General features: G+C 45.0%; 1 protein-coding gene across 5 annotated transcripts in view; it reads left to right on the plus strand.

Moving 5' to 3' along the window:
* LOC124775093 (atypical protein kinase C) overlaps positions 1–24,015 on the plus strand; it is a 759,938-nt gene that overhangs the window by 502,524 nt on the left and 233,399 nt on the right. Inside the window, exon 1 of one of the 5 annotated variants that reach the window (XM_047249908.1) lies at positions 13,950–14,092. The exons of 3 other annotated variants lie outside the window; for them this stretch is intronic. In XM_047249908.1, coding sequence (XP_047105864.1) covers positions 13,984–14,092 — 109 coding nt within the window. In that variant the 5' untranslated portion in view covers positions 13,950–13,983. Of the gene's footprint in view, positions 1–13,949; positions 14,093–20,446; positions 20,516–24,015 lie in introns of those variants that run through there. One more of the 5 variants, XM_047249909.1, reaches the window with a different exon arrangement.

The raw sequence follows: 24,015 nt of genomic DNA on the forward strand, positions 1-24,015 counted from the left end.
CCAGCAGAGTGGTGCCATGCGGACATACACGCCTTCCCAGGAAGGTGGCGTAAGCAGGTCGCGTTGGACGGAGATTATGTTAAAATTAGAGTTTTGTACCCAAAAGAGTGTAGAGCAATGGAATACTGAATGAAACCTGTCTGATTTCAGAAAAAGTATTTCATTAGTTTTTGAACGGACCTCGTTGGACCATCCACCGCCACGTTCTTCGCCCCTCCCCTTTGGGCACCACTTCTCCCTCTTGCTTTGGCGCCGTTGCTCCATCACCAGCAAGTTTTTGGCAGCAGCGAGAGGCGGCAGAGCCGGCGGTGCGTGCCGCGGGCCCATCGCGGCGTATCGCGCGCCCTGATTAGCTGCCGCCAGCCGCCAGCCGCCAGCGCGCGAGTAATTGCCGCCTCGCCGCGCTGTAATTTGCAGTTGTCTGGCTCCGAAATAAAAGCTGAAAAACGCCCCGCTTCCCCGCGCCGCCGCGCACCCCGCAGCCACTTCACGCGGCGTTAGGCCGGGCCCTGCCCAGCCGCCTCTCAGCGCCGGAATCCCATTCATGCCGACCCATTGTGTGCGCCGACAACTCGACGGCTACCGACTGCGGTGTATCCGATGACACCTTGTCCCGGCGAGCAGCTGCAGGCTACCGTTGTCTGTCATTACAAACACCGGCTTGTGCGGCTCTGTACTTGCACGAGAAAAAAAAAAATCGTAATTTTATCTTCAGTTCAGAGGGTGGTTTCAATACGTCTGTTAAAGTGAGAAAAAAGGCTTGTTTCGTATACAGATCACCTTACTTCTCGACAAGTTCCTCCTTTGAGGGCTATACATTTAGTCCACAGATCCTCCAGCTTTTTCATCCCGTCGGAAAAATAGGTTCTGCCAAACTGTGCAAAATACTCGTTGATGAATATTCCTTTGCAGCAAGCGAAAGTTTCGAGGGAGAGAACAGAAAGAAGTCACTTTGCGCCAAGTCTGCTGAATAGGGTAGATGAGGGACCAATTCAAAGCCCAAATCATGCCTTTTCGCCATTTTTGTCGCTGATGTGTGGCATGATGCATTATGCTGATGAAAGAGCACTTTTTTACGTGCCGACCTTGGCATTTTTTTCAGCCATCAGTGAAATACAATAGTGTCCAGTTTTGGTTCTGCCCTTTTCCAAGTAACCTTTTGTGATTAGTCCATGGGAATTCTACACCCCGGTTCCCAGAACTCCTGAACATAGACGTTGACCGTGGGTATTTTATCACAGACACAGTCCCTTTGACTGTTCAGAGATGCCACTAAACCCGCCCAAAGATGTAAACCACCATGCATGAGCAGCACCTATTAGACGGAGGGGTCTGAGAGCCGATTAGTTCCAGTCATTCCACCAGGAAGGAGGTACACGGCTCGTGTTGTCTGTAGTTGAGTCATGCCTAGACATTCAGTACCGCGGTTCGATCGCGTCCGCATTGTTACTTTGTGCCAGGAAGGGCTCTCAACAAGGGAAGTGTCCAGGCGTCTCAGAGTGAAACAAAGTGATGATGTTCGGACATGAAGGAGATACAGAGAGGTAGGAACTGTCGATGACATGCCTCGCCCAGGCTGCCCAAGGGCTACTACTGCAGTAGATGACCGCTACCTACGGATTATGTCTCGGAGGAATCCTGGCAGCAACGCCGCCATGTTGAATAATGCTTTTCTTGCGACCACGACTCAAACTGTGCGCAATAAGCTGCATGATGCACAACTTCACTCCCGACATCTTTGCAACCACGACACCATACAGTGCGGTACAGATGGGCCCAATAACACGCCGAATGGTCTGCTCAGGATTGGCATCACGTTATCTTCACCGACGAGTGTCGCATATGCCTTCAACCAGACAATCATCCTCCGATGATATGCGACACGTGTTTGGAGGCAACCCGGTCAGGCTGAAAGTCTTCACATAATATCCAGCGAGTGCAGCGAGGTGGAGGTTCCCTGCTGTTTTGGGGCGTCATTATGTGGGGCCGACGTACGCCGTTGGTGGTCATGGAAGGCGGCGTAACGGCTGTACGATGTGTGAATGCCATCCTCCGAGCGATAGTGCAACCATATCGGCAGCATATTGGCGAGGCATTCGTCTTCACTGACGACAATTCGCGCCCCCATCGTGCACATCTTGTGAATGACTTCCTTCAAGATAACGACATCGCTCGACTAGAGTGGCCAGCATGTTTTCCAGACAAGAACCCTATCGAACGTGCCTGCGATAGATTGAAATGGGCTGTCTATGGACGACGTGACCCAACAACCACTCAGAGGGATCTATGCCGAATCGCCGTTGAGGAGTAGAACAATGTGGATCAACAGTGCCTTGATGAACTTGTGGATAGTATGCCACGTCGAATACAAGCATGCATCAATGCAAGAAGACGTGCTACTGGGTATTAGAGGTACCGGTGTGTCCAGAAATCTGGACCACCATCTCTGAAGGTTTCGCTGTAAAAAGTTCTGCGGATTGCGATTAAACGTCGTCAGACATTGTGTTGAAATGTAGTGTCGGATGCGCTCTTGGTCGACTGTGAGCAATCGTGGCACACACCTCGCACACGGCTTCTTCATAGCCAGTTCTTCGTGAGGATATTACGCACTCCCTCAGTTGAGATTCCAACAGTCTCAGCAATCTCACGAATTTTTACTCGACCGTCTCGCGTGACAATATCATGGATTTTGTCAGTGGTGTGGTTTGTGGTGACCATAGTTGGATGACCGGAGCGTGCATTGTCTTCGGTGCTTGTCCAACCACGTCTAAATTCATTAAGCCAAAAGAAAATGGATCTCTAACGTGCAGAGTCCGCGTGAACTTCATCCAATTCAGTTTTATTTCGGGCGCTAGTCCAACCCTTCAAATGAAAATGTTAAATAACAGCACGAAGACTCGGTTTTCTCCATTCTTCAATCACAGTCGACACACTGATCATTTTAGATTGCTGTCAACAATGGACTACACACTGTAGATTGTCGAAATTCTTTATACGATCCTTGGAATAATCAAACTCACTAACGACAGAAGTTCAACAAAAATATTGCATTCGTTCATGGAAAGTTACCAGACTTGTCAGACCACTCTCATACAGTGGTGTGCAAAACTGGAGGATATAAGTAACTTTCACTTGATATGTCATTGCCGAGTAACTAAACTCGATGAAACTTCATCCATACATAGTAGTGCATTAGAGAAGGTAACTAAAAGAAATACAGAGTCAGGTGAACAGAAATGACACTTTAATTGAAAGACAATAATTACACAGAAGTCACCGCGATTTATGAGTGTCCACCAAACATTACAGAAGGTGTGCCATAGTTCTTAATAGGACGGAAATGGATACTCTGGCACGGGCTCACCTGCTAGCCACAAGGTTGCCAACGAGTTCTTGTGGTTGGCGTTCCATTCCTCCGTACTGCAAGACGTTTCCCCAGCGTATCACACACGTTCTCGATGGGATTTAAGTCGGGGTTACTGGTAGGCGAGCCCATTCGCCGAATATCGTCTCGTTCTAAGAATTCATCTACCTGCGCTGTTCGATGCGGTCGCGCATTGTCGTGCATTAAATGAATTCAAGGCCGAATTCATCCCTGGAAAGACGCACACGAGGAAAGAGTACTGTGCTATAATGACGTCGACTGTTGAGTGCACTGTGTTCAAAGATTTAGAGGTTAGGACGCCATTGCAACCTTACGCCTCCCCACACCATTGCAGCTGTACTACAAAAACTGTCGTCCTGGTTGCGTTAAGTTTTCCCACCTCTCGTCGTATGACGGTACGTCCAGCATTGTCGAACATTATCGAAAGGTGGTCCAGGCATTAAGGTGTGGACAGTCGTAATGTTGCACGGGCGTACTGACCTCTAAATCTATGACTCATATACACTAACCGCTCAGCGTTATTGGGATACTGTACTCCCTCCCCCATGTGCATTTTTTAAGCGATGTATTCGTCCCTGACATAATTTTAGTGGGGAACAATGAACGACCACATCGAACAGGTGGAGCAGCTCTTGTATCGAGGGGATATTCGGCGCATGGACTGGCCTGGCCTACCCTTTCCTCGTTCCACCAACTGAAACACTATCGAGCACATGTAGGTTGCCTTAGGGAAACGTATTGCAGCACGTCCACAGGCACCGACGACCATACAGCAGGCGTCACCTGCGCTGGTGTGAGAATGGAGCCTCGTACCTCGCAGGCTCCTTCCCACTCTTGTGACCAGCATGGGAGCGTGCTTCGCCGTCAGTGGTGATCACACACCCTGTTGGGAACCAAGTACCGGCCATTGTAATGTTCGGGGGATCATCGTACATCGCGGTGAATTCAGTGTAATTTTGCCTCTGAATAAAAGTGTTATTTCCGTTCGTCTCGCTGCGCAGTTCTTCGTTAGCTTCTGCACTATACTGTAGCAGCTCTTTTTACGTACGGGCGAAGTTTCGACAAGCTTTGTCGCTTGGAAATGACACATCATGCGAAAGTTACTTTCGTCCTTACGTTTTGTACACCAACGTACTTATGAAGGATGTTGTCTTACAGCGTAGAAAGCTAGCTCGCGAGACAGGGAAGCTGAGACAAATCCACGTCGAATCAGTTCGCTGAATTAACTATCATGGGTCTTGTACATCGATTAGCAAAGTTTCTAGACAGTCATATATGTTAGGATAATACAGGGTCACTTCGAAATCTGGCCTGTAGAAACACAACACATAAGCATTTAAGACCGAATGCACACTCAACTTCGGATAATAATGAGGACTCCTATGGCATTGCTGGGTTGGGGGACCTCATTCCAGATCATTTTCAAAGTGGACAACACAGTCACAAATTTATTAGATGAAGGCGGCGTTTTTCCACTTACAACGCAGTTTATTAAGACCTACTTCCGATTTTCTAAATCACTATAGACTGTTCACTTGTATAAAAAGAATATTTAGTTATCATCGCGAAACGGAAGCACAACATTTTGCGAACGTTGCCTAACGCAAATCGTGATGTGTTACCGTTGTCCTGCTTTGCAAATGCCACTGTTCTTGTGGTTTGACAGATACTTGGTGTAGGCGTATGGTGGCAAAAATGTGCAAAGATATAACTCCTACCAAAGAATAAAGCTGACGACACATCCGCAATTTTAGTTATCTGTGCAATAAATTTCATTCTCTTATCTAAATAAAATATGATAAATAAAAATATTAAAAGTATATTTATTCTTTAGGAAAGCTGTTGATGGTTGGACCGAAAACATCTCAGTTGCTGGAAGAACTGTCATTTCCGATTTGCTCATGATACCGTGCTTTAAGCCAGCGGCGAAGATGAACTTGTTACGCTACTAATAAAAGTAAAAGAACCTCAGTCTGTAATATGATTGGAAATCAATGTTAGCAAGTCCCAACTTACGATAATTGTTCGAGGAGCGCAAGTTTAACTGACAGGTCGATTAAAGGAACTGGAAGCAGTGCATTCTTTCATTTATCTTGGGTGAATCATGTGCGACACAGGAAGTTTTGAAGATAAGATAAAAAGACGGATCGCGCTAGGGCGATTGGTTATGAAGATCACAAAGATCTGGTAGAACAGAGCGATAACAGACAGCACAAAGATCTGAAACACTCATGTTTTCCGTCTTCCTTTACGTTCTGAAAGAAAGATGGGCTTTTAAGGCCAGAGATACGCAGCGTATTGATGCATTTCACGCACGAGGTTTCACTTAAAAGGACCGATAGAATTAATGTGTGCGTTATTGAACAACTCATTATTTCCAGGCGCCTTTCTTCTCTTGTGAACCAAAAAATTATCCATTTCTTCGGCCATGTTGCGAAAAGAGATGGAGAACATAAAAAAAGGGAGAGCAGCGAGCAGGTGGATGTTTAAAATCAAGATCATCTCAAGTCTACCTCTTCAGCAGGCTCTAAGAGAAGTCGGTGACCTTCCGAGATGGAGACACTTGGTTCATGGGGTCACGACGCTCAGCGCAGAGTAAAACTCCTTACTGATTTATTCATTGATCAGTGTTATGTCTTTCCATATTTTTCTGCATCTACGTCTGTACTCTTAAAACCATTGTGAAGCACGTGGCAAAGGGAACGTCCCACTGTACCACCTATTAGGGATTTTATCATTCCGTTCATGTATTGAGCATGGGAAGAACGACTGTCTCTGTGCGCGCTGTAATTAATCTAATCATATCCTTGCCATCCCTACAAGAGCGATAGGTAGAGCCTTCTAGTGTATTCCGGAGTCATTCTTTAAAACCGCTTCTTACAGCTTCGTAAGTATGTTGTCATTATTTACAACTCTGAACCGTGAACCCATAAGTTTATTTGTGTTGTCAGCTGCCGGAGCAGTAACTCTCTAAAGTTTGTTGGAAAACACGGAAGGATTTGAAAGATGAAGCTTTACTGGAACGTAAGAAGCGTTTCCTCGGTTCAAGGTAATAGTGCGCTGTAACTTGGTTTTCAAAAGTCTTTGGAGCGATATCATTTCCGCAGCAGACCCGTGTTACTGCACTGTTGTTATTCCTTCAGGCACAAGAACAGGAAAAAGAATTGTAGTTTTGTATTCTGCTCGGTAAATGCGTTGAAGGAAGCGGCCGTTTGTTTTTTATTTCTTCAGCTTTCAACCATTAGAACTAGTTTCTACCTGTAGGAATTATATCTACTGAGATAGGAAATTCTGTGTTGAAGAAAATTATTATTACAATTTTCCACGAATGCTTCTTCTTCTGAAACAGCAATGTTGTTTGTGGCGTTGTATTTTTAAGTGCCTTGATCTAAACACAACGCATAAGTGTATTTCTCACCGCCTACCTCCATGAAGGGCATCCTCGTTTGCAACGCCGATCCATGGTGTAGTAATACTGAATTTCAGGGCAATGAGTCTTGAAAAAATTAGGTAGCTTTAGGTTATGATTCAGTGGAGAAGTAGTTCTATAGCACTGCACCGTGATGCAAGTTTTTTTAAAACGACTTTCTAGTGACTCTTCAGATAATCTTTTCGTCAATCTCACATACTTGAGTCTGTAACGACAAAGAAGTTGCAACAACAAAATAGGAGATGTGCAAAGAACTTACGGAATGTTAGTCTCGCTTCCAGTTCGCTGCATGTGTACTTCTGGTGCTAGTCGTACATGAACTGATTTTATATAGCAGTGTACTTCTGCCGTGATAACTGAGAGAAATCTATCGCCATAACCGAAGCGCTATGATTTCTCCTTTACTGCCATAGAATAGCTACAGCTACAGTTTGTTCTATACATCTCATTGTGCTGAAACCTGAAGAAGCACAAATTTGTTACTAACTGAGAATAAAGCTATAAAAATCACAACGGATGACGGGACTTTTTTTCTTTCATTACGGGATTGTGCCGCTGGTTTTATGCTCGATTTAACACCGTGATAGTAGACTCGAAAGTGTCGTTCAGTTTCCTAAGAGCCTTCCACACGACGCTTCCATTGGGTAGCGATTTGCAAAGTTACTATGATGTATTAAGTTGTAATGGCCTAAAATTTGTAAATTAAAATCATTTTACCGCGTTTATTTTCGATTTGATTTTGATGATAATCCATATGGACCCACACGTTGAAATTAACTTTATCTCGCTTGCACGTGTTTACAGCCTCTGGAAAATTTACAACATTTATATAGGGATATGTTTCTTGCGGTAAATAGGGGTAATACAATACCACACCACAGCGAGAAAAATGTACGCTTACTTAACAGTTCGAGAGACCCACATCGTTGTTATAAAATCAATAGTTTAAGCCACTGGCGCGTGGTCTCCTTGTGAGATTTGAACCCCGTTCCACCCAGTATAAGTCCAAAGTCTTAACAGATGCTCCAAATAACTCGCTCGTAGCAAGCGAAATCATCTCATCTCATAACGGACAACCGACCGATCGCCCGATATCATCCTACAGAACGCATGTTTGAACTTGGTACTTGCAACGTTGTCTGATGGACTGCAGACTAAAATGAAGTACGAATGGTCCTCAAATAAGACTTTTCGACAATTAGCTACCCGTTAGCTGTCTTCAGCCATTCACAACAATGAAACTCTGATAATGTTGAGCTACAACGAAGTACGTAATTCGCGTGTCAAGAGTTCCCTGAACGACGAACACGGCTCTTGCAACGCTTAAATCTCGAAATAACACCACCTATTTGCCACACTGCATGTGCCTTTTCCCAACAACACAATGCTTCATCAACAGAAAATCGCAGTATTCTTCGCAACACACACCGAGCGAGGTGGTGCAGTGGTTAGCACACTGGACTCGCATTAGGGAGGACGACGGTTCAATCCCGTCTCCGGCCATCCTGATTTAGGTTTTCCGTGATTTCCCTAAATCGCTTCAGGAAAATGCCGGGATGGTTCCTTTGAAAGGGCACGGCCGATTTCCTTCCCCATCCTTCCCTCACCCGAGCTTGCGCTCCGTCCCTAATGACCTCGTTGTCGACGGGACGTTAAACACTAATCTCCTCCTCCTTTCGCAACACACATGTATCTTTCACGATTATCCGCCACTAACAATTACCCGAATCTGATATCCACCGAACACCTCCGCAACACATCCAACGTTGGTTCAATACGATTCTGCAGCAAATACGTATTCCTACTTCTTCATCTGATGATGATGATGATCTCCTTGTCAATTTGGTCATCAAGACTTGGATTCTGTCATGTGTGGGTCGATATGGTAGTCCCAAATTAGTATAGTGCGATAATCAGCTTATCGATATGTATCGACATAGACTCTTAAAACATGAAGAAAAATCAGAACGCCAGCACCAGCAGCGAAAGAACCGCCCTGGCCCGCGCTGACTGTACCACCGTGCAGCTGCGCTATTCAGTCGCTGTAAGCGTCCTGGTTGTTCTTCGTGTTTTACTGTCACTGTATATCTTTGAAGTGAATACCACGCTAGACTAATTCGCGACCGCTATATGGAACGCGCACGTAAAATTCCGCTTTAAAAATAACTTTGTTTGCAACCATGAACAAACCGACACTTTCCGTCGGCGCTGGCGTCGCATGAAAGACGTGATGAGCAGTATTTATTTGGGTTGACTCCAGCTCCGCACTGCAGAAACTAAACTGCAAATATCTGCTGAAATACCAGAAAAAATGTGCCTGGCGACTCGTAGGGCGGGCACCCATTGTATGCAATTATACGAGTATCGCTTCTTTCTGGTTTCTAAATGATTTATGCATATGAAAAAACCAAGAAAGGCCGCCCACGTTAAGTGGTAGAGACCCCTGTCACTTCTATAGGTGGAGGATGGCCAGGGCATAGCACGTTCAATAAGACCTAGTTTAATAAAGTACTGCGGCCTTCAAACCGATCTTCGGATTCATGATAGCTGTATCTTGCGGGTTCGTTAAAGAGCTCGAGGTCTAATTCCTTTTCCCACATTCATGATATCATAATAGCTGCTTTTCATTGTTTGTAACATAGGGTGACTTTGCAGAAACCTGACTGTTGTGGCAGCACGAAATTAATTCATATGTGTAATGAAGTTTGGTTATCGGATTATGTCTGTGAAGTGTGACGCTTCTTTTGTTAAATAGCGTAGACATCATTAGTGCTGTTGTAAACAATGGTTTGCCTAAGAAGAAATATCACGCAGTCTTTTGTACCCTTTTGTGTGCACTTTGCGGCGGGAACATTATTTAAGGAAATGGCTCCACCTTTCATGTTCGGTGTTAATTAGTTTGTTCGCTCGCCGTGCGACGGAAATTAGTAAAGCAGGTGTAGGCAGGCACTTCTCCGCGGGACGCGGGCACTTTGGACTGGGTGCGACGAGTTCCCCGTTGCGCATGCCCTAATTGGGCGGCGAGGGCCCTCGCTGGGGACGGCCGTGTCGGCCCACCTCGGGCACTTAATTAGCGCTGGACACGGCTGCGGGGAGCTGCCAGGTGCCGGTACTGTCAGCACGTCCGTAAAAACACCGGCGCCGAGCGTCTTCACGCTTGTCATGCCTCTCACACACTCTCTGTGCGCCCACTCCAGTGAACGACACTGCCCGTCGCAGAGTGGGATCCGCCACTGTGTCAAAACTGCCTTAGTCCTAGTCACTAAGAGAGATGACTGAATAGTTCTCGGCTTCACCCAAAGATTGCAGCATTACTCGCGTGATTTTTTTTTTCCCCCCTCTTACTTGGTACTCGTGTTAGCGACGAAAAATTACAAGTCACTCCGGGCAACAGCTGACTGTAAGCAGTCGATTGAAGCAGTTGCAGTGAGCTTGGTGTTGAAAATGGAAAAAAAAATAAAGTATCGTGCAGTGGTTAAATTGGGTTTATGACCGACTGACATTCATTTGCAGTTTGTATATATTTCATTTGCGTCTTGTAAACGTGTGTGGCGGCTCTTCACCTTGAATTTCCACCGTGAAGAAATGAGCGAGCTTAAATGTGGCCGAGAAAGCGTCAAAGATTTTCCGAAAAATGCACGATTGATTGTGGAAGATCGTTGTATAAAGCTGCGTGAAATTGTTAATGCTCTAGGGATATCAAAGGAACGTGTTGGTCACATGTTGCACCAGGAACTGAACATGACAAAACTTTGCGCAAAATGGGTGCCACGTGTGCTCACTGCTCACCACAAACGCATTTGCATGACACTTTCCGGAAAATTTTTGGTACGTTTTAAGAAAAGCAGAAGTGAAGTTTCACGTCGATACCTGACGTTCGCTGCCACTGGTTTAATGTGCACGTTCCCCATCTTATGTTTTTCTAAATTACTTGTAAGTATTCAAATGATATGATGGTCTTTAGAATTATATCTTTCCTTTCTTAGTTGCTGTCGTTATCTAGCATTCATTCACATTTAAAGGAAGCTACCATTTATTACATCGAATTGAAATTCTGTCTAAGTATTTCTGCACTTCCTTTAGTGGCGATACGTTCCTGTAGATAAGTGTCGTCAGCGTATAATGTGGTAGTGCTGCTCACAGTGCCTGATTGTTATTCTCTGTGCTGGTAGAACACACACACACACACACACACACACACACACACACACACACACACGACACTGTAAATTGTTTCCTCCTCTCGTTCGAACTGCTTTATCTGGTGATTGTATCGCCTCTTACGTCAACGAGACAGGGTGGTGTCGTTTAATTTTTCATATTGTTTGGCAGATATTCTCTGTCAAAGTTTTGGATAAGATTGACCTTTCTCTGTCGCAAGAGGAACACTTAATGGACAGAAATTTACGCCCTACTTCTCTAATCCTCGTTGCTTATCGGTGATACATTGCTGTACATGCCCCAGAGTGAGGATTTTTTCGGAATGGTTATTGATGATAAACTTGTTGCTTCCATTACGCTGGTTAATGAGGACGGTAGCAGTAAATTTCTTTTGTTTGGACCATGCAGGCTGTTGTCACACAAATTTTGGACTCGGCTGTGTTTGTTGTTTACTTTATGTGCAAAAGATTTCAAAATGGCTCTGAGCACTAAGGGACTTAACATCTGTTCTTGGGAACTTAGAACTACTTAAACCTAACTAACCGAAGGACATCAAACACATCCATGCCCGAGGCAGGATTCGAACCTACAACCGTAGCGGTCGCGGTGGTTCCAGACTGGAGCGCCTAGAACCGCTCGGCCACACCGGGCGGCCAAATGATTTCGAAGGCCTGGATGGATTCATCTTCAGGCACATCGCGCAGTCATGGAAACATTTACTACATTTCAGGATGCTGCGATTGAGCAACAAGGTACACTAGCGGCTGTATTTCATTTCAATAGCTGTGCTTAAGCTTCTGAAGAGGCTTGTAAGTCGATTGCAATAGAAATAAGCAACAAACACAGCTGAGTGGAAAATTGTTATAAAAATAGCCAATGTGCTTTAAAACGAAACACAGAAGTTCTTTCGACATCTTGAAGGGGCTTGGCGGTCATACTTTTTATAATAGTAAAACGTGGCGGTGGAGATAAACTCTGGCACTATAATACAGTACAATGCGCAGTAAGCGCACTACCCTTCAAAAACGACAATCGTAGCATCAGGCATCACAGAGACAGAAAAAATAGAACGAAAAATCCCGAGAAATTTTTTTTTTTTTTGGAGCAGTACACAGAGATTGTGTATGGATGAAGCGACCAACCAAAGAATCATAGGAGCACACAGACGGACTTCCAGACACGATCACAAAACGCCGACTAACATTCTGTGGACACATACATAGACTCACAAAGACGATTTTTGATGTAGTAAACAGTCCAGTCAGAAAAAAAATTGTATGAAGATATATAAGAAGACCTAAAACAGGCAGGGATCAATACGGAAGTGGTAAATGGAGACTAATGCAAAAACAAAATTGTGAGCACGAAATTTGCAGTAAAAGAAAAGAAGAAAACAGGCAAAATACGGACAGAGCAAAGGAAACAGGAACAGAGCTAAAGAATGAAGAGGTTTTGGAAGAGAAAAGAAAGAAGGAAACAAGAAAAATTGAATAATCGTGTAATGTTAGAGTTAATCGCTGACCGGGTTCAAAAAAATATATAATGGTACTTAATACTGTTGGTGGCCGGGTGACGGGTTTTGTTAATCGGGAGCAACCTCAGACCAAGACTCCAGATGGTCAAAAGAGTTAATGCTGGGAGCTGCAGTGTGAAATTAACTACAGTCTGTCACGAACCACTCGCGCAAGGAGGCATGCTCCTCCCTCCCCCTCCCCCCCCCCCCCCCCCCCACACACACAAGAAATACCAATTAGTATCACACTGAAGCTCCGGGCACTGGTTCCTCTCGTCACCTAGTCCAGAGCTCGTGGCCCAGTGGCCAGCATTGCCGCCTCTGGATTACGGTGTCCTCGGTTCGATCCCCGGCCGGGTTGGGGATTTTCTCTGCCCATGGACTGGGTATTTGTGTTTTCCTCATCTCATAGACTGGCAATGGCAAGGAAAACGTTTCTGAAGAAGAGAAATTTGTTAACATCGAGTGTAGATTTACATGTCAGGAAGTCGTTTTTGAAAGTATTTGTGTGGAGTGTAGCCATGTATGGAAGTGAAACATGGACAATAAATAGTTTGGACAAGAAGAGAATAGAAGCTTTCGAAATGTGGTGCTACAGAAGAATGTTGAAGATTAGGTGAGTAATCACGTAACTAATGAGGAGGTATTGAATAGGATTGGGGAGAAGTGAAGTTTGTGGCACAACTTGACTAGAAGAAGTGATCGGTTGGTAGGACATGTCCTGAGGCTTCAAGGGATCACCAATTTAGTATTGGAGGGCAGCGTGGAGGGTAAACATCGTAGAGGGAGACCAAGAGATGAATACACTAAGCAGATTCAGAAGGATGTAGATTGCAGTAGGTACTGGGAGATGAAGAAGCTTGCACACGATAGATTAGCATGGAGAGCTGCATCAAACCAGTCTCAGGACTGAAGACCACAACAACAACATCTCATTTGTGACTGTGGCTAGATTGGACTGTGTAAAAAAAACTGGACAATGTACAAATTGGGACTTTGTACGGGCGCTGATGATCGCGCAGTTCAGCGCCCACAAACTGATCATCATCATCATCATCATCATGTCGTCACCTAGAGCCTTGGGCTGTAGGTGGTTTTAATGACTGAAACCGGTTACGAAGATTAAACACAAAATAAATTTGCCAAGCCACTTTTCATTGTTTTGAAACCAACTTTCATTGCTGACGGTGTAGATCCTTGGCTGTTGGTGTTAGTTGTTTGCGAAGGCAGCGTCTGTTTTGGCCCTCTCCTCGCGAAGTGACAGGTATTAATAAGACTGTCAACGGTAATGAGGAGTGGCGATAGCAGGCTGCCATTATAGAGTGAGGGCTGGCTGTACTGAGCGCCGGCGCGCCGTCATGCGCTGCCAGATAAGGGCCGATGTGTCAGAACGGGCGGCGATAAGCGGCGATCCGAGACACGCAGGATACCGTGGCCGGTGTGCAGTGCGCCTCGGGCAGCCGCGCTTGCTGCCCGCCCCGAGCCTGATGGACCATGTCGCGGCGCGGGGTGGTCGCCGAGGCGGCGGCCGTCGTCGCCGCGCTGCAGCTACCCGCCGCCGCCTGCTGGATCCTCCTCTCTCCACACAGCCCGCACACCGCACGTCAGTAACTGCCGCTGCCGCCGCCGCCCTCGCTGCGTCCCGGCTGGACAGTGTCTGCCACTTCCTCCGCAGCCTAACAACATTACGTATCGATGATACAATGGAGGCTTTCGAGACCGGATGTCATACTTACTGACGAGTCCTCCGGGCTGCATGGCCGTGGTCGAAGAAACATTTCGCTTCCAGACGTTTCGTTCAGAGTTGCGCTGGACGTCTTCGGAGGTGCACCAGCGCAACTTTGGGCGAAACGTCAGGAACCGAAAAAATTTCTTCGACCGCGGCCATACATACCTACTATCAAATGCTAGCATATGTTCACTCTGCTGCTGATTTTTGCGTTCTCCATCATTTCACGAGGCATCTGTCGTAGGGCCTACTCCTAGAGTTTGATGAGTATCTCTGTGACGCTGCCTCACTAAACAAACAAGTGGCTGAATGCGGCGACCTTCTTTCGATATGCTCTTTTTCTATGTCATCAGTCTTCAGACTTCTTCAATGCTGCCTCCATCTGTTGCTGTCTTCTGATAATCTTTGATTTTCACATAACCACAAGGGAAGGTCAAATGAAAATCTAACATCTGCCACAAAGAAACCGTGGAATACTTCCATTCAGAAGTAATCACCGCACTCTTTAAGACAGTTATCCGGCTGGAAGACGAGACAATCTATTCCTGTTTCATAGAACGCAGACGGCCGCTGTCAGAACCACAACAGCACGCTCTCGTGCACATCCTCGTCCGAATGAAACCGACGTCTGTGAATGTTTGTCTTCAGATCGCCATAGATGTGAAAATCACGCGGTGAAGGATCCAGGCTGTGTGGAGGATGCTGCAGTGTTGCCCAACCCAACTGCTGAAGGGTAGCCGTCGTAAGATTGACAGTGTGGTGCTGGGCGTTGCCGTGCAACAGGATGATTCTGTCCGACAGCATTCTGCCAGGCCCGATCCAAACGGCAAAGCCAACAGAAGAAACATCCCATATTTTCCCCGCCAAAGAAATCAAAGTAAGGTAAGGTGGTGATGACTTCCTCCTTCGACTGCAGCGGCGCTCTGCCCGTCGAGTTCCTCGAGCGTGGAACCACAATCATTGCGCAGCACGTTGAAGAACTGCTAAGCGCCGTAAAGTCAGTTTCAATCGGACGACAACTGCAAGATTGGATCTGTCAGCGGCCGACCGCGTTCTACGAAGCAAGAGTTGTTCGTCTCGTCTCCAGTGGGATAAATGTCTTAACGTGTGTGTTGATTATTTCCGAATGGAACCATCCCATGATCCCTCTGTGGCGAGTGTGTGGTTTTTGTTCGACTATCCCTTGTATTTCACTCAAAAGCCTCTTAAATTTTTTTTCTTGATAGTCTAGTCTCATTCTGTCTCTATTATTGTTCCCTTCTAACACTCCAAGCCTTCTATCATCGCCTAGTATTCTTCGAGGGCATACTTTCCAAATGCTACAATTTTGCTGCTCTCTCTCTTCTATTAAGCCTACCTGGAAGGATACCTGACTGACTAGCTTTTTTCGCGAATGATGATTCTGAAAACTGAATCCTTCTTGGGTGAATTACGTTTCCATACGATTCTTCCAGTAATTATATAGCCTTCATTTTTACTTACGGCAGTTATTGCATTTCTTGAACTCACTGTTCCCCGTGGAAGATATTTAACAAGTCCCTCCTCTCTTTTCTTTATTTCATCACTTTCAGTATGCGCTAATATCTTGAACTGAGATTCTGTGCAAGGTAGTCGGATCTTTCAAAAATTCTTTGTGTTCTCCTTACACGCAGGCAAAAAGAGTGCGATGTCAGCAAGCCTCTTCATTCCTGTCTGTTCTTGACGACATTTCTGGGTCTCTGTCAGTGAACTATTCGAAACACTTAGCTTTGTAGCAAATTGCTAGCTGTCAATAACGTATTGATAATTTATTTAATGCGCTACTACAAATTTGTTTTGCGCCTATCTGTAGACAGTTATATACAGAGATAATAGACGACAGTTAGTATAATACTTAATGCATGTGAAAGACATAGAAATTTTTAATGCAACATTGCGAGATATTTGTATCAATTGCTGGAAAAAGATAGCAATTTGTTGCTTAATCGCCACATTCCACAGTTGGTACAAATATCTTACGATCTTGAACTTCAAGGAAAGGTTAACTGCATGCGAATTGGTTTTCGCATAGGATTAGATAGAACGTGGAGCTATGTAGAAACAGTCAACATAAAAGTTACATTTTACTACCCTGAGTATTTTACTAACTGTAAACTATAGTTCGTGTATGCAGCTGCATGTTAGGATTGGTGCAAGCCTGAAATTGGTAGTGGTATCCGGCAATTACAAAATTCTGAATATCTTGCAGTTTGTCCCCTTCAGTAACTGTTTCTCTGTTCCATTAAGGTTTCTTCGACGCATGTGCTACGAAGGCATTATGTCACTCGTCGACATTGACTTACCGCAATCTTGTTCTCGTTAGGAATTACAGAATGGAACTTTTTGTTGCCTTTTTTGTCTTGCTGAGACTTCCTCGCAGTTCAGTGTCATGAAGAAAATGTATTATGTATCATTTCAGAAAAAGGATCCTTTATTATGGATGCAAAACCGTATTTATGCAAGAAAGGTGAGATGCAGTCCGAAAACGGGCTTAGGTGTGAAAGTAATTTCCGCCAACGAAATCGCATTTTCCAATCAGTGCAACATAAAACAGTTTTAGAGAAAACCAGCCTTAAAGTCTAAAATATTTTACTGTTAATGAAATCGTTAAAGACAATATGTGGTGGTATGTAAGAGCCGTAAGGGTACTAGAATTAGTAGAAGAAAATAGGTTTCAGCATTACGTGTTTTGACGAACCCAGAGTTATGCCAATGAACGAATAGTAAATCGTAGCAGTTTCCGCTAGAAGCTCACAGCTTCCAATAGTTGTGGATTTTGGAGTTATTAGCTTGTTTTGCATGCCCACATTCATACTTATGTTTCCTGTAGTTGCACATAGACGTCGTAAGACAGGACATAATTTCTGGATGTTTTCTGACGACAGTAGCAGCGTACATAGGCGGATTTGAAAGAAGACCTGAAATTAATATTCGAAGCTTCTGCTGATACATGATAGATTAGAAATGGGCGTGGGTTGCGAATGGAATGTGGCACAGCTCATTAACAGCGAATCGCTGATACTGCCACTGATTATTCATACACTTACAGAGATATCGGAACTTTTAAGATAGTACTATCGTTTACGGAGGTTTCTCAGTTTGCCCCGCAAGTCACTAATGTATTGCTTAAGGCATTGGCTTATTTCAGTCCTGCATCATGTTTCATTGCACTTGTGTTCTACTTTTGATGCTTTCTGGTTGTTCGTACACATTCAACCCTTCCTAATTATGCTGTTAATAATTTTATTTGTCACCATACATAACTAGAGCTGTCAAAGTAGCGCCTTGGACATAGGCCGAGAATGCTGAAGTGTATCTCCCAAGTTAAGGTAGCGAATGGGCATCACTCAAATTACTGGGAAGTAGAAGCTTCAAATGAGGATTATATTCTAATTACATAAGCATCTGTACATCCCGACGTAATTTCTTTTCGCAGGAAACCTGCAGGCGCTATCAGATTAGTGAAGAGGCAGGTCTCTCGCCGACTCTGCTGAAAGCAGTGGGCCTGGAGCTAATTGAATTTTTAATGCTTGATGTTTCAAGGAGGCAGAAAAGAAAGTATGACGACTTTTACTTAGATATTCTGCTTCAGTTTCTGCGTAAGCTGCGATGTGATTCGTAGACTGCTTATGAAAGAGATATTAAAGACTAGATTAAAAATTTATCAAAGCATTCGACGTCTGATCCAGTACTGCACATCATGGGAAAAAGCAATTAAATGTATTGATTTTAACAAGAATGTCTTTGAAGGCTGTGTTTGACATACCTTTGGTTCAGCTACAGACAGCAATTAAAGCAGGCTAAAAGTGAAGCCATGAGTCACAATAGTGCGAAACTTTGATTAGATCCAGGTTTGATTTAGATTTTCTTTCAGTTTTGTAAAGTCAGTCCTCCCAGCGCCAGAGGCGACTTTCATCATGATGCTGTTGCTTATTTTTTTCCTTTTCGGAAGCGGGTTAATATTCAGTTTCACTAGGACAGAAAACCATAGTGTACCAGAGAGAAGTTTCAGTGACAGTGACGATAGCGTGTTGGATGCCCCACGCAGCTTGTTTTCAATTACGATCATCACTTTTTCTTGACCAAACTAGGCTGCGATTTGGTTAAGTCGCTGGACTCACAGTAAAGAGGACGGGGATTCAGATTCCAGTCATGTACCAAAGTAAGGAATTTTAGCGGTTTTCCTTAGTAGCTTGACGCGAATGCTGGGATAGTTCCTTTGGAAAAGGGTCAGCCATTTCTTTCCCTAATCTGAGCTTGTACTCTGTCTCTAATGACCTCGTTGACTGGATGTTAAATCATGAGCTTTCTATCTTCACTTTTTGTTGTATATTTCCATACACTGTGAGGCAAATAATCATTCTACTACTTTCCAATTTGCTTTGGAGAACTCCTATATATCTTTCTCACATTTTGCAGTGCACTTACCGTTATATGTGGAAGTAGTTGTTTGTTTTATGAGACGGCGTTTGCAGGAACCAAAACGCCGCTTTGTGGATTCTGAAAGTTTGACGAACCTCGCGAAAGTCATGCCAGAGTAACAAAAGTATTTGAAATAAAGAGTGGTTGTGCTGCTTTACGATTTCGTCGATGTGTGTGTGTGGGGGGGGGGGCGGGGGGGGGGGGGCAAACGTCAAATGTTCCTAGAAGACTTCTCCTTGAATATACGACGCAGGTCGCAGTGGTGACAATTTCTCTAGCAGACGGAATAGAGAATGAGTGATGATCACTATGGTTACAGAGGGAGAAAAAAGATAAAAAAGAATTTTTTATTCACAAAATATTAAAGGGCATTTTCGTACGCAGCTTCATGGTTGGAGATGAACTTACTTGTCCAGTTCGATATTATTGCGTCAAACTGGATAAAGGAATAATTTCAGCTTAGTCTATCGAGAGGAGTCAATCAGAGCCGATACCTTCACCAAGTTGTACGTGATCAGAAAATCAAATCGACACTAGCTCGAAGTGTCTTGGGGAAACCACAGGAAGAATCGATGAGCAAATCTGAGGAGAATTATTTCCTGTCCTCCCGTTACTCTTACGTGTCCAGTGTTGTAACCACTGCATCACGTCGCTCATTATTAAAGACAACGTACGTTATTATGAACAGTCTTTCATGTTATCTGCAAGAAGCATTAACGGCATTACTTTTTCGTAACTCTCGCATGTGATAACGATAGCAACGTAACCACTGCTGAAACTACACAACATATTCAGTCAGTGCATTGCCTTCTGTGGGTGATGGAAATTTGTGGTAAGTCCCTGTGGGACCAAACTGCTGAGGTCATCGGTCCCTAGGCTTACACACTACTTAATCTAACTTAAACTAACTTATGCTAAGGACAACACAGACACACACGTCTGAGGCAGGACTCGGTATCTCCGACGGGGGGAGCCGCGCGAACCGTGGCGAGCAGCCCCTAGACGGCGCGGCTGTGGCCGACGAATCCCTATCAGTGTAGTGCGAATGACTTTTACATGTCTGGAAAGCAAAAGGAGGCGGCTTAACTCAACGTCATGTCGACTGCTCGGTCATTAGAGAGGGAGCACAGGCTTGGGTAGAAGAAGGAAATGCGCGAGGTCCTTTTACAAGCCACGGCGTTTATCTTAGGCGAATTAGTGAAAATCAGCGGAAACCATCATTGGTAAGGTTAGACGGGGGATACTAACAATCATCCTACCTAATGCTTGTCCATCGCCTTCACCGCTGAGCCATCTCGATAAGTGTTTCAGGGTCAAGAAGGGGCAAGTCTCACCACTGACTTTGTGGCGTTCACAGTTTCAGAGTATCAGTAATTCCCCATATATCAGTCAGTTGTCCTGGGTCGACAGTTGGGTCATGTGGTAGCTTTCCTCTTCGAGATACTACAGCTTTGCTTATCTTCGCCGTTACGAGAAAAACCATCCCAGATACTGCGCTTACTTAGATAAGATACTTTTTATCAATTTGGTCGAATACACAAGCCGTACTCTTGACTGTAATCTTAACAGCAAACTAAACAAGAAACACTGTCAGTACCGTAGAGGTACGCACGCCATGCGTGACTGCATGCAGAGAGGCAGTGTTAATTGTAGTAGCGTAACGAAGACTGCCCAGTGGCGTTTTCTGGTAACCACGTGTCACCGACGAATGAGTCACGCGATAGACTGCTCGTTGAATGTCTGGTCACACAGATAAGATACGGGATTGGGAGTCAGTGGCTGGCGCATCGTCGCCTCCGGCGCACATGATTTGCGGCGACTGGCAGTGCCTGATCCCTCCCCGGACTCGCCATGACTGTAAGTTGTCGTACACTTCGTTTGTCGCTTACCTCGTCTAGGGCGAGTTCCCTCCTGTTTCCTTGAGCCAGCGGCATCACTGGTCCACCGTTAGACAGTGTTCGTTGCAATTATGGGACCGTGCAATGCTTGCTGCCATCGCAGTACTTACGGCTTGTTGCGAGGTCTCTAGTGAATACGTACGTCATCCTGCTCCTTACCCGCTACCATGTCGTTACACACAACCAAAAGACAGAGAACGTTATGTTTCCATTATTTTTATGACCTCAGCAAAGACAGCATGTTATTCTTAACGCAGAGGGATCTTCAGACGCAAAAGTAACTTCGCGCGAGCCCCAGTGGAGTGTTAGAGGTCCATTATTTTTCACGGTATCCATACTTATAAAAATGTGTGTGTGTGTTTTCTTTGTTTGTTTTACGCCTCCTGACGACTGGACCGATTTCAACCAGACTTGGTATACATATACATAACCATCAGGCGACAATCGCTGTGGGGGTAAGAACCACCTACCTATCAAAGGGCTGGGGCTGGGGGTGGAGGTGAGAAAGAAGCGTATTCCTTGACGCATAAATTCCCAGACTTCATTCATTGAGTATTTGAGAAAGAGAACATTTAGCGACTTGGAACAAACTTTATACAGGATTTCAAACCTTTACGAAATTTTTTCTCTCTGACAGACACTACAAAGCGATGAAAGGAAAAATGTTTAAATGTTTATCACTTACTACTTTTCCGCTGTACATGCAGTGAAAGCAACGCGTGAGGTAGGGCGTTGTATTTTATTACTTATTTACCGCTACCTGTACTCGCGACACATTTTAGAGACAGTACCGCTGAAAGCACTTGAAAAAATATATCATTCTACGACATACAATTCAGGAGATGTCAGAAACAACGAGATGCTTGAAAAACTGCCGCAAGATGCTTGACGTTTAAGTTTATTATTTATTGGCTACTAACCTGTTCATAATAAATTTTGCAGAGAGTATCTACATATTCCACTGAATGTACCTATAATATTATAACATTTTATGACATACAGCTGAGGATATGTGACGTCATAAACAGGGATATGCGTGAAAAACTGCCGCATCGTGCATGGCGTTTAAATTTATTACTTCGTTGCTGCTAACTCCATTCGTAACAAATTTTGTAGACGGTATCCACATATGCCGCTGAATGTACCTACAATATTGTGTCATTGTATGACAGGTAGCTCAGGATGTATGACATCATAGACAATAAGCGCAAGGCCAGACGCTGTATCGCACGGACGTGGACGCACAGCTATTGATAAATACCTGGGCAACGCCGGTTTTCTCCGCTCGTGTGATATATATATTCTTACAAAATCCTCGGTAGACCAATACTGGTATGTTCCTCGTCACTCTGGGACCCGTATCAAATTGGCTTGATGGAGGAAGCAGAGAAAATTCAAAGAAAAGCAGAACGTTTCGTACAAGTTTATTTAGTAACCACGAAAGCGTCATCATCCAACTCGGAGGGCGCACGCTACAAGCGAGACGAAGTGCATCTCGGGTGTGTTTCACTGTTAAAATTCCGAGAGGTTACGTTCCTAGAAGAGCCAACCAATATATAGCTTTCTCCTACGCATATCTTGCGGAAAGGCTATTAAAGTAAAATCAGAGGGATCGAACTCTTACGGAGGCGCAACACTATCGTTTTCTCCGTGGATCATTCGCGACTGGAACAGAGAAGACGGTAAGAGCCAGGGGTACACAGTGTAGCCTCCGCCATAAACCATAAGCTGGCTTGCGGAGTATAGATGCAGATATAAACGGAACTACAGAACAGCAGTATTACCAAATCACTTCGAGTTTGCGGGGGGGTTCCATGAACTTACTCTTCTTCCCCTCTGGCCAAACTGCCTATGCTGTCTGTGTCAGTATCAAGGGCGTACCCTGTAACTAGGGGCTGATGGGTGGGGGGGGGGGGGGGGGTGAGAGGGACACGACACGACACGACAGGGAAACGTACATGTTCTACACTGCCGGCAACATAACGGTGCCCATAGACAGTCAGCGCTCACTATATCTGCTTAACGGCGCCGCCGGCGGTAATAGCTCGGGGTGGGGGGGAGGTATTGGTGTATCTTCGTCATTATTTGAGTGTATAAATGGTGCAGTGTAATTCGGTCCCTTTCGTTGCTGTTAAATCTTACTGTTCGTCGCGCCATCGACTTCTCTTTTTTTCCATAACAGAGTTCTGCTGACGTGAGGCATGTGACGTTTAATTTGAGCCGAGCAATCACGGTTGTTGCCTAAATAAATGTAATTTACCCACAAAACAGGTGTCGTGCAGAACCTCCGGCTCTCGCGCTGTGTGTTTATCGAGTACTGTTCACCAGTTCGGGAGCTCTGCCGTGTTTTATTAACGCAGGGGACGAAGGAAATTGAAAAAGAGCTTCGTGAGATTTGTTTTGTGAATGTGAGGGCGTCGCTGAGGTGCTCAAGACTAAGTGGGAGAAGCTGTAGACAAATGTAAAGGCTTGCTGTGGAAATTTCGAAAGCGTATGTTCCAATACGAGACAAAAATTTTACTTCCTCTCACGTATATTCTACATCATAATAAAAACCGCTAAAATAAGGGAAATTCGGGCTTTGGTGGAGTCGTAGCGACAGTTAAGCTTTCCACGCACCATCAGCGACTGGAATTTATAAGTGTAATATAGTATCAGTACGTAATGCGAATCATTTTTTCTCTGTCAATTTCGATTGAGAAAATGCGCAATTTTTTGTGGGACGTCGTGGAATTTTCTCGCTTCAGCCCTTGTAGTTTCATGAAGTTCCGTCGGGTGGCGGCACTAACGTAGCCTTCAAAGTGGCGTGTCCGCAGCTCGTGGTCTCACGGTCGCGTTCTCGCTTCCCGAGCACGGGGCCCTGGTTCGATTCCCGGCGGGGTCAGGGATTTTCACCTGCCTCGGGATGACTGGGTGTTTGTGTTGTCCTCATCATTTCATCATCATCATCATCATGAAAGTGGGGAGATTGGGCTGAGCAAAGGTTCGGAATTTGTACGGGCCTTGATAACCGAGCAGTTGAGTGCCCCACAAGCCAATCATCATGATCATCATCATCACCAAAATGACGTCTGTAATGGAGGTGCGTTCCACGCAGAAACGTGTCAGTAAGTTTTTTCTGACGGGAAATCTGAGCATCACAGATACTCACAAGCGTCTGCAGAATGTCTTTGTAGACGTGACATTGAATAAAAGCACGGTGAGTTGTTGAGCGAAGCGTCTGTCATCATCGCTATAAGATCGCACAAACCTGTCCGAAAGCCCGTGTAGGCCTACTGGACGGCCGCAAAAGGCTATGGAACGTGCGGGGAAGCTCTCGTTCAGTTTGTTCGTCGTTACAAAAATGCGAAGGAACATCTGCTTCCCTATCATAACACTAGGCCTCACCCAAGTCTGCGCACTCGAGAGGACCTCACAAAATTTTATTGCACTGTTCTTCCTCATCCACCCTGCAGTCCG

The sequence above is a fragment of the Schistocerca piceifrons genome, chromosome 2 (assembly GCF_021461385.2).
Source record: "Schistocerca piceifrons isolate TAMUIC-IGC-003096 chromosome 2, iqSchPice1.1, whole genome shotgun sequence".
Taxonomy (NCBI): Eukaryota; Metazoa; Arthropoda; class Insecta; order Orthoptera; family Acrididae; genus Schistocerca; species Schistocerca piceifrons.